The 14,699-nt window shown below is 39.4% G+C and overlaps 1 protein-coding gene and 1 pseudogene across 2 annotated transcripts in view; one reads left to right on the top strand and one right to left on the bottom strand.

Moving 5' to 3' along the window:
- ZNF330 (zinc finger protein 330) overlaps positions 1-14,699 on the top strand; it is a 29,409-nt gene that overhangs the window by 7,174 nt on the left and 7,536 nt on the right. For both annotated transcript variants that reach the window (XM_069105422.1, XM_069105424.1), the window contains 5 exons: positions 2,678-2,697; positions 2,802-2,872; positions 5,290-5,369; positions 10,728-10,854; positions 11,329-11,433. In XM_069105422.1, the coding sequence (XP_068961523.1) occupies positions 2,678-2,697; positions 2,802-2,872; positions 5,290-5,369; positions 10,728-10,854; positions 11,329-11,433 (403 nt within the window). The remainder of the gene's footprint in view (positions 1-2,677; positions 2,698-2,801; positions 2,873-5,289; positions 5,370-10,727; positions 10,855-11,328; positions 11,434-14,699) is intronic.
- LOC138175104 (palmitoyltransferase ZDHHC9 pseudogene) lies at positions 6,935-10,457 on the bottom strand (annotated as a pseudogene).

Consider the following 14,699-nt stretch of genomic DNA (forward strand, 5'->3'; position numbering starts at 1 on the left):
TGGAGAAGAGGGAAGAGCCAAAGATAATTTCCAGTGTGAACTTTGGTGATTAGGGGTGCCCTCACCAGAAATAGGGAAGTTTGGAGGGGGATGGTTTTGGGGAAATGTTATAATGACTTCTGTTTTTGACGTGTTGAGATTCTAATTCTAGTGGAGATGCCCAATAGGCAGTTATTGATTCAGGATTTGAATTAAGGAGAGAGGTTGAGGCAGAGTATATGGATTTGGGAATCATCAGCCAGTTTGTAGTTGAGAATGCACCCATTGAAGTTGTTGAGATAAACCAGAATGAGAGTGTAGAAAGAGAAGAGGCAATGGTGCAAAGTTGTCTCCAAAATAATGTTTTATATTGATGCAAGGGTGTGTTGTTATATCTTTATGTGCTATTCAGGTATTTCAAATTCTGGATCTTTGGGCCTGTCCTATGAAAAATTTTCTGATGGGACCTGGTAAAGGGCCAGCAGACCCCTCTCCCATTCCTTGCCTCTTGCCCTGTTTAGTTAGCACTGGAAGTTTGTCAGCATTCTTGACCTCTTTATGTTTGGGATATTCTATTGGCATATCTAGAGGTGTGGAAGACGTATTGTGAAAATCTGGGTAGCAAAGTCTCACAATCTCCTTGGGATGGATGGGAGGGTAAAAGAATAGGCATTGCTATTGCTTACTAGGACTTAATGACCTGCTGTTTTTTCTTGGGTGGTGCTGTGCGAACATGGGAGAACCCAGACTCTCAGAATGAAGCCACCTGGCTCCAGCCCCTGAGGACCCCAGGCTTCTTGGCTCCTGTATCCATGGCCCTTGACTCCATCCCTTAGGAAATAGGTGAAGTCTAATAGGGAGGCATAGAGGAGATTCTTTATTGAAAGTGTCAAGAGTCCAAAAAATGTCCATAGATGATTAAGCCACAGTTGATAAGCAGCAGTTGGATCTAAGGGAAGGGGATATAGTGAATAATGGGTAATATTTACTTCTTCATTTTCCATAGCTTTCAGCTTCTCATCTTCCACCTCTTCAGCTCCCTCTACATTCATGAATATCTTTTTGCTTCTCTTTGACTCTATCACTTCCACAAGTCTCTTTGAGTAGTCATTTTGCTAACTCAATCTCCGAATAGTACCTGGCTGTTTTCATTGATCCTTGATCTTCACAAATATCACTACCCAGATGTGGGGGATGTTGTCTATGGCTCCATTCATCTCTTTCTTTTGAAAGTTCCCTAGAAGGAATTGTACTAGTTGGAGTTGCGGTGAGATGAGGAACCAGATAGGTGATTCAGAACTTACTTGGGCTTCCCGATTCTGACACTCCTCAGCTCTAGTCTTTTTTACCAGGATCCTTTCTCCATCATCTCCTCTACTTTTTTATCTTCCTTCAAAGCTTAGCCCAGGTCCTGCTTTCTCTGTGAAGTCTTGATATTCCCGTAGTAGCTTAGTGTTCTTTTACTTATATTATTATTTCTTATATACTGATCTGTGTACTTCTCATGTCCCCTATAGGATGTAATCTTGTCAAAGGCTAGAAACATGTATCTTTTGTCTTTGTATCCGTGGTGTCTTGCACATTCTTATACACAGAGTAGTTAGGTCATAAATGTAACATTTTCTGAATTTCACTTATGCTGGTGTTCCTTTCTATAACTGTTCCATGTTTCCCCTATAGCTGTGCTACATTCTTATCTTGGTTTCATGTTTCCCTAGATACTCCTGTCTGTGCTACTATACCACTGACCCTACTATTTTTGTAGATTGCCCTTCCAGGAGGAATTTCTTTGTGGTTTTTATAGCAACTATGGGTCTGAACAGTGTAGGCCATCAATTTCTGGGTAGGTTGGGATTGTTCAAAGATGTGGTAAAGGGGCGGCTAGGAGGCGCAGTGGATAGAGCTCTGGCCCTAGAGCCAGGAGGACCTGGGTTCGGATCTGTCTCAGACACTTAACACACACACACACACACACACACACACACACACAAACCCTAGCCGTATGACCTTGGGCAAGTCACTTAATCCCAATTGCCCTCCAAAAAGAAAAAAAAAAACAAAGATGTGGTAAAGTAGCATTTAATGCATACTTAGCTCCTGCCTTTTTTTTTTTTGGAGGGGGGAAATCAAGGCAGCTGGGGTTAAGTGACTTGTCCAAGGTCACACAGCTAGTAAGTGTTAAGTGTCAGAGGTTGGATTTGAACTCGGGTTCTTCTGACTCCAGGGCCGGTACTCTATTCTCTGTGACACCTAACTGCCCTCTTATCTCCTACCTTTTTAAAAAATCTCCCCCTATTTATCATGTTCCACTGAGCTATCTTGGCTTTCCCCCTTTTTAAATTCTATACCCTTCTTGTCCTCATGATGTTGCTCATCTCTTTTTTAGTGTTTGTTTTATTCTTTACTATATTATTTTAATGTCTTATGTTTGCCTTTTTTCATCCGTGGATGTAGCTTTTTTTTTCTTGTGATAACTCCAGCTCTTTCTTGTCTTCTGTTTCCATATCTTCATTTCATACTTATATAAATACATACTGTAATATGTGATTTTACTCAAGCCAAACATTCCTCATTGTATTTGTATATAGTCACCTAAAATAGGTACTGACTGAATCAAAATTATGATATAATCTTTATAAATTCTCTCTGCCATCTTATAGCAATAGAAAAAAAATTAATGTGTTTTTTTTTCTTACAGGAATGTGATAAATGTCAAAGGTAAAAATTTAATCATTTTTTCTTTGTACATTTCATTATAAAATTTACATTTTATTTTTTATAATTAGTTGACTTCACTCTTTATTTTTATTTCACCTAACAAGACGACAGAAGAATAGAGCATTTTGTTACTTCTGTAATTCTGTGCAAAAGTTACCACTGTGCGCGCAATGTGGTGAGTATATATGACAAAGGACACATCTCTTTTTGTTTATAGAGCATTCTTTTTGTAATGTAATACATTTTGACCTGAACCTGAATGTTCTTCACAAGTAATCTTATGATTGCTTATAACAAGAAATCTGTCTCACAGATAAACATAATGTTAAAATACACTGCTTTTTTATTAGCAGAAAAATACCATAGTCCTTTTGCCTAAGAATCAGTAAAATGCTGGGGGAAAGTTGAAAGGTCCAGGCTACTTTTTTTTTTTAAGCAATTGGGGTTAAGTAACTTGCTCAAGGTTACACAGCCAGGTGTTTCTGGGTTGGTGCTAAGTGTCTGAGCCCGGATTAGATCCCAGGTCACCCCGATGCTGGAGCCAGTGCTCTTACTCACTGTGCTACCTGGCCTCCCCTAGGCTATCTTTTTTTAAAGAAAAACCTTAGTTTTTATAAGATTTATATCTTATGTCTAATTTATAGAGATCTGCTTATTAAGAAATCATGATCCCTTTTGTTAAAAACTGCCAATCTGATGGGTGTGAAGTGGAACCTCTGGGTTTCTCTAATTATTAGTGATTTGAAGCATTTTTTTAATGTGACTAGACAAATTCTTCTCTTGAAGTCATGTTGCCTTTATTAATGCCAGGTGCTTAGCAGATGCCCTTTGGGTTTCTCTCCACTTGAACCTGTCTATTTTTAGTTCAGCATAGAGTAGGTAGGATATGCTGCTCACCTCAGATGATAAGAATGGTAGCTGTCATCATGAGAGGTCATTCAACCTAAAAAGATAACAGTTTTAAAAAGGATTTAGATACATTCATGAGTGACAGATAAAGGATGAAAAAGGAGTTAGCAGTATAAGGATGTAACCTTTGAAGGTAATGTTGTAGAGAGCCATTTATCACTGTCATACAGACTGTTTTACATTCACTTTTAGAGCTAGGAAGAGAAAACGTAAGGACACCATGGTCTCACATGGTCTGCCATGTGAGTTCATTTGGAATATGGTGTCTAAGGGATGTGCATTTGGATTATTAGAAGGAAGATGGAAAGGTCAATTTCCTAACTTTTTTGGGGATGGGCCATGATAGTAAGTAAAATATTATTATTTCATGGGCAATAGTGGAGAATTGGAATAATGGGAAGGAAGTATTTTGGTTGTATACTGTACCTGCTTATGTTCTTATTCTTACTTGGTATCAGAAGCATGGGGATGTTGGGTAGTTGCTGGATAGAACTACTTTCTTATTTACTGTTACTTCTCTTATTGCTAGCAATCTTCTTGTCTATCTCACGAGTTGTTCTGTAGGCAGGCAGAGATGTTGTAAAATTATTTCTCTTAGCCATCTTTCCATTTTAATTCCTTATGAAAGCTGAAAAACTGGTTATATGAGATTTAGATAGTCTTAATGGCTTTCAAAGTATTTTGCCTCATGATTTCCTTGTCATCCTACTAGGCTGAAGAATTTTCATTTTGTCAGTAGTTATTCCCATTGACTTTTTCTGGGGGTCATTGGTCTCAACAACAAATTTATAATAGTTTTTTATGCTTTTTCAGGCTCTACTTCAAAATTTCTGTTGTCAAGCCTATCTATGTGGTTTTAAAAATTTTTCTGAAATGGTTAGCATAGCTAATCAGATATATAAATTCATATTGGATAAGCTCTTTAAGTATTCTTTGTCTTGGTTTCAGATGAAATAATGCTGCAGAATGAAGTTAGGAATAATATTAAATCTAGCTTTTTAAAATATGAATTATATAATATGAAATTAATAGAACTTTTAAAAATTTAAGCTTTTTCATAGAATCTTAGATGTGTAACGGAACTTAGAGTTCATATAGCCCCACCTAGTCATTTTACAGATGAGGAAACAGACCCAAAGAGATTAATTGTTATACAGGTAATAGTTAATGGAAAAGCTAGGTCTAGAACCTGTACCTGATTCCCAGGCTATTTTTTCCACCTACAGTACCAAGCTGAATGTTATGTTGGGTAACAAACATAAGAGAAATAAATGATTATTAAATAGTAATGAGTATATTTCTAAGTGTGACACATAACCATTTCTGTTTTTGTGTCACAAGATACTTAATAATGATACTAGGTTAGAAATCTGTGTATAAACTTATATTTGGTATGATTTTGTGTGTAAATAATTATTGCACAAAATGTTTATTTTTACTGATATATTACTTATCTTGAAAGAACTTCCACACAAAGTTAAACATCTTAGTTATAGCCAGTCTCCTAGTCACTCAGATAAGTAGTAAAGTATGTTGATTTAATTTGTTGTACTCCTGGACTGTTTTCTGTAGGAGAGTAGACTAAGGGAAAAGATGAAGGCTTAGGAGATATTTTTGTATTACTCTTCAAGGCTGGTTTAAAACCTTTTTAAAATTTTTTTCCTTTTTTTTTTTTAAACATAGGAAAAACAAAATGTATGATGAAGTCTTCTGATTGTGTGATAAAGCATGCTGGTGTATATAGTACTGGCCTTGCAATGGTGGTAAGCCTTCTCAAACATCTTTTAAAGTAAGACAAAATATTTAGGACAGTAAATTATTCTGATGGAAAATATTTTTCTAAGTTTGGTATTAAAGCATTATCTGTATGAGTCACTCTCATTTATCAACCTTGTGGATTATTCATGGAAAATTTTTAATCCCTAAATAACTTCTGCTTTATTACCCATGTGCATTTTCTCTTTGTTATTATAATCAAGGAATGAAAATCATTTTAATAATAGAAATAATAGTAGGAAGACATTTTATCTATGAGTTATCACTTTTCAAGGAATGTTATTCAGTTTTGAATTAATTAAAGGTTTTCAGCTAAGTGTCCTTCAATGTGCTAAAAGCCCTAACCAAGACTCAGGTCCTTAGTTAGATAAACAGTTAACAAAAGGACTTGCAGCTGGTACCTTTTTATTTGAAAACTTACCTGAATGTCCCCTGATGCTCTGTTCTTTTTCTGTATTTTCACATGCAGAAATCTCATCAGCCCCAATGGGTTCAGTTATCTCTATGGAGATGATCTCAGATCTATCTTTTTTGATCTCCTGTTCTCCAGTATCACATCAACTACTTATCTGGGACATTTTGAACTGAGTATTCATTAGACCTCTCAAGTTTCGTGTTTCTGAAACAGAACTCATTATCTTTCCCCTAAACCTTCCCCTCTTCCTGACTTCCCGATTACTATTGTCCCATAACCTAGTCTTTCAATCTAGGTGTCCTCCTTGGTTCTTCACTCTCTCTTACTCCCCATTTGCAATCATTTGCTAAGTCCTATTGATTTTACTTTTGTAACATTTCGTATATTTGTACCCATCTCTCTTCTAATTCATCCCTCACCCTAGTACAGGCCCTTGTACTTCACATCTGGACTTTGTAATAGACTTTTAGTTGGTCCCCCTCATCAAGTCTCTCCCTGCTGCAGTCTATCCTCCAGCCAGATGACATGTAATCTCCATTTAGTCAGTAAATCCCAGTGGCTCCCTGTTATCTCCATGATCAAATATAAAAGCTCCCATTGCAATTTTAAAACCCTTCAAGCCTGACCCTTTCCTGTCTTTCCAGTCGGACCCTTTCCTACTTTTCTGGTCTTATAATTTGTCTCCTCTGCACATACTATGATCCAGCAACATTTACCTTCTTACAGTTACGCACACATGAAAATCTATTTCTTGACCCCCAGCTTTTTAATACGTAGTTTTAGAAAATTTTTTGCATTTTGAAGTGTGGTTTTAAAATTTTAATGTCCTAGGACAAATTTTTGTCCTTTGGAAAGCAAAACTATTTTTATAGAGGAAATTAGTGGGAAAATATGATTTAATTTATAAAAATTCTTATAATTAACTTTTTAGACACATTCTCTTGTGAGATAATTGATGAGGTAATTATATATTGGGCCATTCATGTAGTGCTGTACTTGATATAATCAGAACCAAAAGTGTCCAAAAGGTCACCTTTTGTATTCTCTGCCCCTCGATATTATTGCCAATAGTATTCTTCATTAAAATAGATTCCACTATTCCTCAGTAGTTTGTGTCTAGTAGCCCTGGCTATCTTTTAAAATTTTTTTAAATTTTCTTTTTTTTTTCCCAATTATTTTTTCTGTTGCCTATCTTTTTCTCCTCACTGGATGAAAACAACAACAACCTTGTAATGTATATGCATAGTCAAGCAAAATAAATTTTTCTTTAAAAATATTCCCTAAGGTGTATGAATGGGAAATAAAATTACTTCCATTTAGTAGATGGACAAACCAATAAAAACATTTAAATATAATCACATATAATTAGGGCATATATCTAGTAAAGTGCTGTATTTCAGAATTATGGCTCTTTTAGTGGCATATGCATTAGCATTCCACTTTAAAAGCCAAAAACATTCAGCAAATTTACTGTTCCATGTATTGTTACCACTGTACAAGATCGAAGGGTTTTTATTAGAAGAACATTTATTATGTGTTTATTCTTTTAGCCTGAAATAGAGCTAGAATAACTTACTCTAGGGTTTGGTTTGTATTAAATTTTATCACTGTTGACAAACAAGCATCCTGAGTGATCATATAAGAACATCATCGGCTTTATTTTTTTTTGCATCAACACAGTTTAATCACCTTCAAACAGATAAAAAGTCCTGGTTAACCCTCTCCCCACTAAAGTCATCTCCACAGGACCCCAGTTTAGAAAGGGAGGGGAGAACATAGACTCTCTCAGAAACACAGCTGCATTTGATACACAAATCCTTATCTCTGAAGAGCAGCTGAGGGCTGGAGAAAACCGGTCCCCCAAATGCTGGATGGGGGACCCAGCCCACCACTGGGGGGTGGGGGCTAGGGGTGGGCATCATCCTGGGCCTCTGCACTTACAGAGACCAGCAGAAGTGCTATGAGAGCTAGCCCTAAGGGAAGAGGGTGAAGGAGGGAAACACTGGCCAAGGCCTGTGAGTTAACCTGCAGGAGGTTCCCCCTTCTCACCTGGCTCTGAAGCCATTCCTTTGTGCCTCAATTTAGTTATTTGTGCACTTGAGACCACTGGAGGCCTCATGGACTGAACTTGAAGCTGGGGTGGGAGGTAAAAGGGTAGGAAACCCCTCCTAAAAGGAGGCACCAAAGTACAGACTTTTTAGCTGTTGTTATTACTCCCATATGGAGCAAGAGTCTGAAAAGGATATTAGAAAAGGGAGGAGAAAGAGACAGAGAGAAACAGATAAAGAGAGAGACAGAGAGAACAGTGGGGGCACAGCTATTGGCATCACACAATTGTTTACTGAGGGTGGCACAGACATTACAAAGTTTTGGGTTGGGCTATGAAAACTACAAATTTTTAACTCACTAACTATTCCTACTAACATCTATCTAATTGAAAAAGAAGGGGGTCAGAGAGGTAGAGAATGGGGTGGGAGACTGAAGAAGGAAACTACATTAATAAATACAAGTGTCCAGATAGAAGGATCCCACCCCACAGGCATGAACTGGCATGGCATCAATGGCACTAAGACTCTGCCAGTCACAGCTCTGCCCCATCCCCATTCCTCTCCTCCATCTAGGGGTGGAAATAGGGCTCAAATCACTTCCATTTGGGCCCTTTGGGGATTCAATGGACAGAAGCCTGTGAAGCTATCTCTGGTGCAGGGACAAGTAATGGAACGTCAACGACTTTCCCCATTTCCCTTAGCAGAGCCAGAGAAGTGACCCTAAGGGAACTCTTAAGGCCAAGGCCCTTGAAACCCAAGTTTCAAGCTACTAGAAGTAATGGACATCACTCTGCTACTTCCTGGAGGGCAGGACAAATAGCTTGTATAGAGAATATTCCAATGCAGAATTGAGTGAACAGAGACCAAAGAAATAGCAAAAGGGATGGTTCACTTGCCCTCTGTCTCAAGGTTGTCTTCTCCTCAATCACTCTGCTCTCATTAAAGAAAAACACAGGTCTCTCTCTCTCGCTCTGCTGTGCAGAGAAGCTACTTCTCAGCTCCAGAGGCCTCTTGGGGAGTCTCTGGGGACTCTGGACCCTGCTGGGCCAGACCACTGGACTGCGTCTCCTCAGGAGCACAGGCTTTCAGGGGCAGTTCATTCGAGCGCAATGGCTCTGTGGGGACCAGTAGGCTCTGTGGAAATGGGCTGCTGCTGGCCTCTTGAGTGCTTGAGGGTCGGCTTCCACTTTCTTCCAGTGGCAATATGTCCCATCGATCCAGCACACTGGGAGGCAAGGTGCCACACAGCACCTCACAGCAGTTCTTTAGGATTTTGCCATGACTGTATGGGTTCTGTACTCGGTTCTTCCCTGTCCAGGAACCTTTAATATCTTCATTCGTTGTCTGGTTGAAGGCTACGAGGAACGTCTGGAATCCTGTCAACCCCACAACCGAGCAGAGGATGAAGAAGCAGATGAGTACTTCCAGCACAGTCCCAGGAGTTTCTTTCAATGTCTCCAGGAAGCCAATTTTCAAGGACTTGCGGGCCATGTAGACTATGTTGAAGGTGAAGACATAGATGGTGAGGAGGGAGAAAGGATGAAGAGGTAGAAGTAGCGGTAGTTCCTCTTGCCAACACAATTTCTGACCCAGGGACAATGATGGTCAAAGCGTTCCACACAATTGTCACAGATGCTGCAGTGGGAGGCCGGGGGTGGGGGGTGGGGTGGCGGGGTGGAGCCTGAAGATCTTGCATGTATAACAATACTTTAGTTTCACAATCTGGTTGTCGATCTGGAAATTCTTGATTCGAGGGGGTGGATGCTGACCCTGTGGTACTGTGCCATTGGTTGCCTCTATCTGCATTTCAATGAAAGCTGCTTCATCTGGCAGGGCCTGGGGAATCACGCCAGGGTCACTAAAGCTCGGGTCACTAAAGCTCGTTTGTAGCAGCGTAGCCATGGAAAAGAGGAAAAGGACTGCTGCAAAGACAGGGATGGCAGGAGACAGCTGAACAGCCAAGTAGCAGCACTCAAAAGCAAAGAAGAGTGCAGGCCCCCAGGATGAGGAAGAGAGTCAAGTAGAAGATCCCCTTCTGCTGGGCCATCATGATGCGTCCATCGCAGCAGAAGATGTACCTGCCTGGGAGCTTCTCCCATTTTCAAGTCACCTTTTTCCCCACCACCATCACAGACATGGGTACAGTACACCTTCTGAGCTTGCCTTCAGTCACAGGAGAAAATGTGATTTGGGTCAAGTCCAGGCTCAGAACCACAACTCCAGTGGCATTGGTGGTTGCTGCTTCTGTCAAGCCAGACATCGTCAAAAATCTGGCTTTCAACCCTGGCGACCAGGACTGTGGTGGGAAAGGTGGCGTTCTCCTCCGGGAGGGAGCGAACGATCTTGGCGGCAGACAGGGGGATACTATTTTTAAACAATATTTTTAGCATTTTATCTCATTTTTCCAGAATGACTTCATGATTCTCTTTAGAAATTGTGTGTATACTCTTTTTTTGGAAAGTAAAAAATATTGATGCTAAAGTTCATTCAATTATAAGAAGCCCTTACCAGATAAGAAATGCATGAATACTACATTAGAATCTGAATTTATTTTGACAGATGCGGGTGAAAGAGCCATTGTGCACAGCCTTTCACTTTGATTTAATAATACCCTATCTAGTGTGGAATGGATAGAAAGACTGATGATTTCTTGGATTTTGTGTTGCTAAAGTTGTCTTAGTCCCTTTCCCTCTGTTCCTTATGATTTTCAAGTAGGGTCTGCACATGGTGAGTAGTTGCTGACTCTTCAGGCTATGATATTTGTGTCCTAGTTGAACTTTCCTTCTGTGAAACTACTGCACCAACAGTAGATGAATTACTGCATGTATAAGATTTGAAACGGTCAGTGGCAAAGACCAATATTCTCCCCTCTTTGGTTACAGGGTGCTATCTGTGATTTCTGTGAAGCTTGGGTTTGCCATGGGAGGAAATGTCTGAGTACACATGCTTGTACCTGCCCTCTTACTGATGCAGAATGCGTTGAATGTGAAAGAGGTGTATGGGACCATGGTAAGTTATTAGAAATAAGGGAAAGTGAGGGAAAAAGATATTCTGCTTTTTTAGATATGTAGGATGCCTTTTATACCATTATGAATGCTGCTTGCAAAGTTATTTCTAGAGTTATAGTTAATGGAAATAGTTTTATACCAGCCGTTGGCAACTGTATTAGTTGTTATGACAGTATGGAAAGGGGCATGTAGTAGCAGTGATTGTAAGTATTGTCTTCCAGTTTTTATCCAAGCAACAAGAACAAATAGTCTTCTTTAGGAGTTGTGATATTGTTTGGGAAGAGACAGAGAAGGGATACTGAAGGTTGTGACCTATCTCCCCCAAATAGTCTAGTAGTCATTATCTTTTATCAGAACAAAATTGCCAGATAATTTTTATATACCCCTTCAACATCACTTTTTAAAGCATTGTCGCTTAAGTTCACTTAATTTATGATGTCCACACATTTGAGTTTTGTCTTGGAAATTCCAACAGGAGGCAGAATATTCAGCTGCTCTTTTTGCCATAACTTCTTGTGTGAAGATGATCAATTTGAGCATCAAGCCAGCTGCCAGGTTTTGGAGGCAGAGACGTTTAAATGTAAGTAGTTTCATCTAAGTTGTTATGTCTCTTTAAGGTGCTTTCTTTTAAGAGTATTAATGTTTAGTGGAAAAAATAGCATGCTTCCCAAGAAACTTCCCATGGAACGATAATTTAAGTAAGTATTGATTTTCCATTATTGGATAAAATAATTAAAAAACACATAGCCTACTGACTCTAGGTTTCTAATATTTTTGTAAATGAAACAGCTTATTTTCCAAAAGTCTTGATATTTACATGATTTGGGTAGGTTGAATTTCTTCATTAGAAATGCATTCAAAGGCCTTGTTATAAGAAGTGCTTTCTAAATATGTTCCTTATCTCTGGTTTTAAAGTAAGTTTATCTACTAAAGGATTTCTAAGATTTACAGTCTCACCCTGTTTCTAGGCTAACAGACAAAGTTTCAAAGACTAAAGGAGTGTCTGGAATTATGAATCAAGTCTGAGCCTTTTAGACACATTACAAGAATATATAGCAAAACACTGATTTTTTTTCCTTTGTGCATTTTATAGGACATGGAATAAAAGGCAGGGAGCTGCAAATGATAGTGTTATAATTCTGTCATCTTTTAGTGATGCAGTAAGAGACACAAGCAAAGCCCCAAAGCTCTATAATCATCAGCATCCCAAGAGGGAATGATCACTCTGTCATTGATGTGTAATATTAAAATCAGTCTCATTGTAAATTCACAATGTTCTTCTGTTTCCTACAATTCTTTTTTTCCCATTTTTCAAATGCTTTATTAACTTCTGATTTACATCATTCATTTCCACCAGATTTTGAGTTACAAATTTTCTCTGTTTTTCCCCTACCCACCACCCAAAAATAGCAGTGCCACAGGACATCCCGTCCTCCAATCTGCTCTTTCCCATATCTTCTCCCATACCCCTTTCTACTTTTCCAGTAGGGCATAGTGGATCTCTATGTCCTAGTGCCTGTATATCTTATTTCCCAATTACATGTATTAATAATAAAATAGTATTAATAATAGTGTGTGTGTGTGTGTGTGTGTGTGTGTGTGTGTGTGTGTGTATTTAAACATTTGATTTCAAAACCCAGATTCATTCCCTTCCTCCCTTGTCACCCATCCTTACTGGGAAGATAAGCAGTTCAGTATAGGTTGTACATGTGTAGCTAAAGCAAAACAATAACATAGTAGATGTATTGTACAAGACTGACTATATTTCCCTCCCTCCTATCCCACCTCCCACTTGTTCTATTCTCTCCTTTGATCCCGTCCCTTTTCAAAAGTGGATGCTTCCAACTTCCCTCCCCCCCAGCTTACCCTCCCTTCCATCATCCCGCCTCTCATCCCCTTCCCCCTACTCTCCTGTAGGGTGAGATACCCTATTTAGTGTGTATTTCATTCCCTCCCCAAGCCAAATTCAATGAGAATAAGGTTGACCTATTCCCTTTTGCCTTCCTATTCTTCCCCTCCATTGTAACCATTTTCCCTTGCCTCTTCTGTATGAGATAGTTTACCCCATTCTGTCTCTCCCTATCTCCTCTCCTTATATTCCTCTCTCACCTCTTATTTTCGCCTTTTAAGTATCATCTCTTCCTATTAAATTGGTCCTGTGCCCTCTATGTATATCTGTAAACATATATACACACATTCACATATGTATTCATATGCCCATATACCCTCATATATAGACATATATATATATTTCCTTCAACTATTTTCATACAGAGAAAAGTTTCATCAGTTACAATTATTGTTTTTCCATGTAGGAATGTTAGTTCAATTTTGATAAGTTTCTTATGATTTCTTTTCCCTGTTTACCTTCTCATGCTTCTCTTGCTTCTTGTATCTGAATGTCAAATTTTCTATTCAACTCTGGTTTTTCAGCAAGAATGCTTGAAAGTCCTCTATTCCACTGAATGACCCTATTTTACCCTGGAACATGATACTCAGTTTTGCTGGGTAGGTGATTCTTGGTTTTAATCCCAGCTCCTTTGACCTCTGGAATATCATATTCCAAGCCCTTCGATCCCTCAGTGTAGAAGCTGCCAGATCCTGGGTTATCCTGATTGTGTTTCTACAATATTCAAATTGTTTCTTCCTGGCTGCTTGTAATATTCTCTCCTTGATCTGGGAATTCTGGAACCTGACTATAATATTCCTAGGAGTTTTCTTTTTGGGATCTTTTTCAGGAGGTGATTGGTGGATTCTTTCAACCTCTATTTTGTCCTCTGGTTCTAAAACATCAGGGCAATTTTCCTTGGAGGATGATTTCTAGGTTCTTTCCCTCATCATGGCTTTGAGGTAGTCCAATAATTTTTAAATGATCTCTCCTGGATCTATTTTCCAGGTCAGTGTTTTTTCCCATGAGATATTTCACATTGCCCTTCTATTCTTACATTTGTTTGGATCTGTTTAACAGCATCTTGATTTCTAATAAAGTCATTAGCTTCCATTTGCTCCAAATCTAATTCTGAAGCAATGATTCTCCTCCTTGAGCTTTTGAGATTCTTTTTCCATCTGGCAAATTTGGCTTTTTAAGGCATTCTTCTCCTCATTGCTTTTTTGAGCCTCTTTTGCCAATTGAGTTAGTCTATTTTTTAAGGTGGTATTTCCCTCAATCAGGCTGTTGACTCTCATTTTGTAATTTTCTTGCATTGTTCTCATTTCTCTTCCCAGTTTTTCCTCCACTTCTCTTATCTGCTTCTTAAGATCCTCTATGGCCTGTAACCAGCTCTTATTTTCCTTTGGTGTAGGAGTTCTGACTTCACTGCCTTCCTCCTGTTCCATGCTTTGCTCCTTTTTGTCCCCCAAATAGGAGTCTAATGTTGGAATCTTCTATCTGCTTTGTGTCCTTTGCCTGGTCATGTTGCCCCTCAGTCACTTGACCCCTGGGCTTTTTGCCACAGTAGGACTCTGCCACCAGACAGGGGAGCTTCTGTCCCAAATTCTGGCATTTTCTCTGCTGCCAGAGGTATTAGATGGGTGCCCTCTCTGAGGCCTCCACACACTCTGGCAAGCTGGACACACACCCCAGGACGTCCACCCTAGACTGCATTTCAGATCCAAGCAGGTTAAAGCAAGAGCGATTACCCCTCAGACAGGTGCTTGGTCCCCCTATACTCTGCAGGCCAGGAGCTGAAGCTGCCACGTGGTCCTGGCTGGCTGTGCTGGGCATCTCAGTGGCTTCTCGCTCCCGGCGCAAAAGCCTATGTACTCTCACTTGCTGGGTCCCAAAGTCCAGGCTGCACTGACCTCTCACTTTGTCCTTCTCATCTATGTGTTGATAATTCTGGAAAC

This window comes from Petaurus breviceps, unplaced genomic scaffold (assembly GCF_028583685.1).
Source record: "Petaurus breviceps papuanus isolate PSGF00001 unplaced genomic scaffold, PetGlider_PUasm1.0 76, whole genome shotgun sequence".
In the NCBI taxonomy this organism is placed as follows: domain Eukaryota; kingdom Metazoa; phylum Chordata; class Mammalia; order Diprotodontia; family Petauridae; genus Petaurus; species Petaurus breviceps.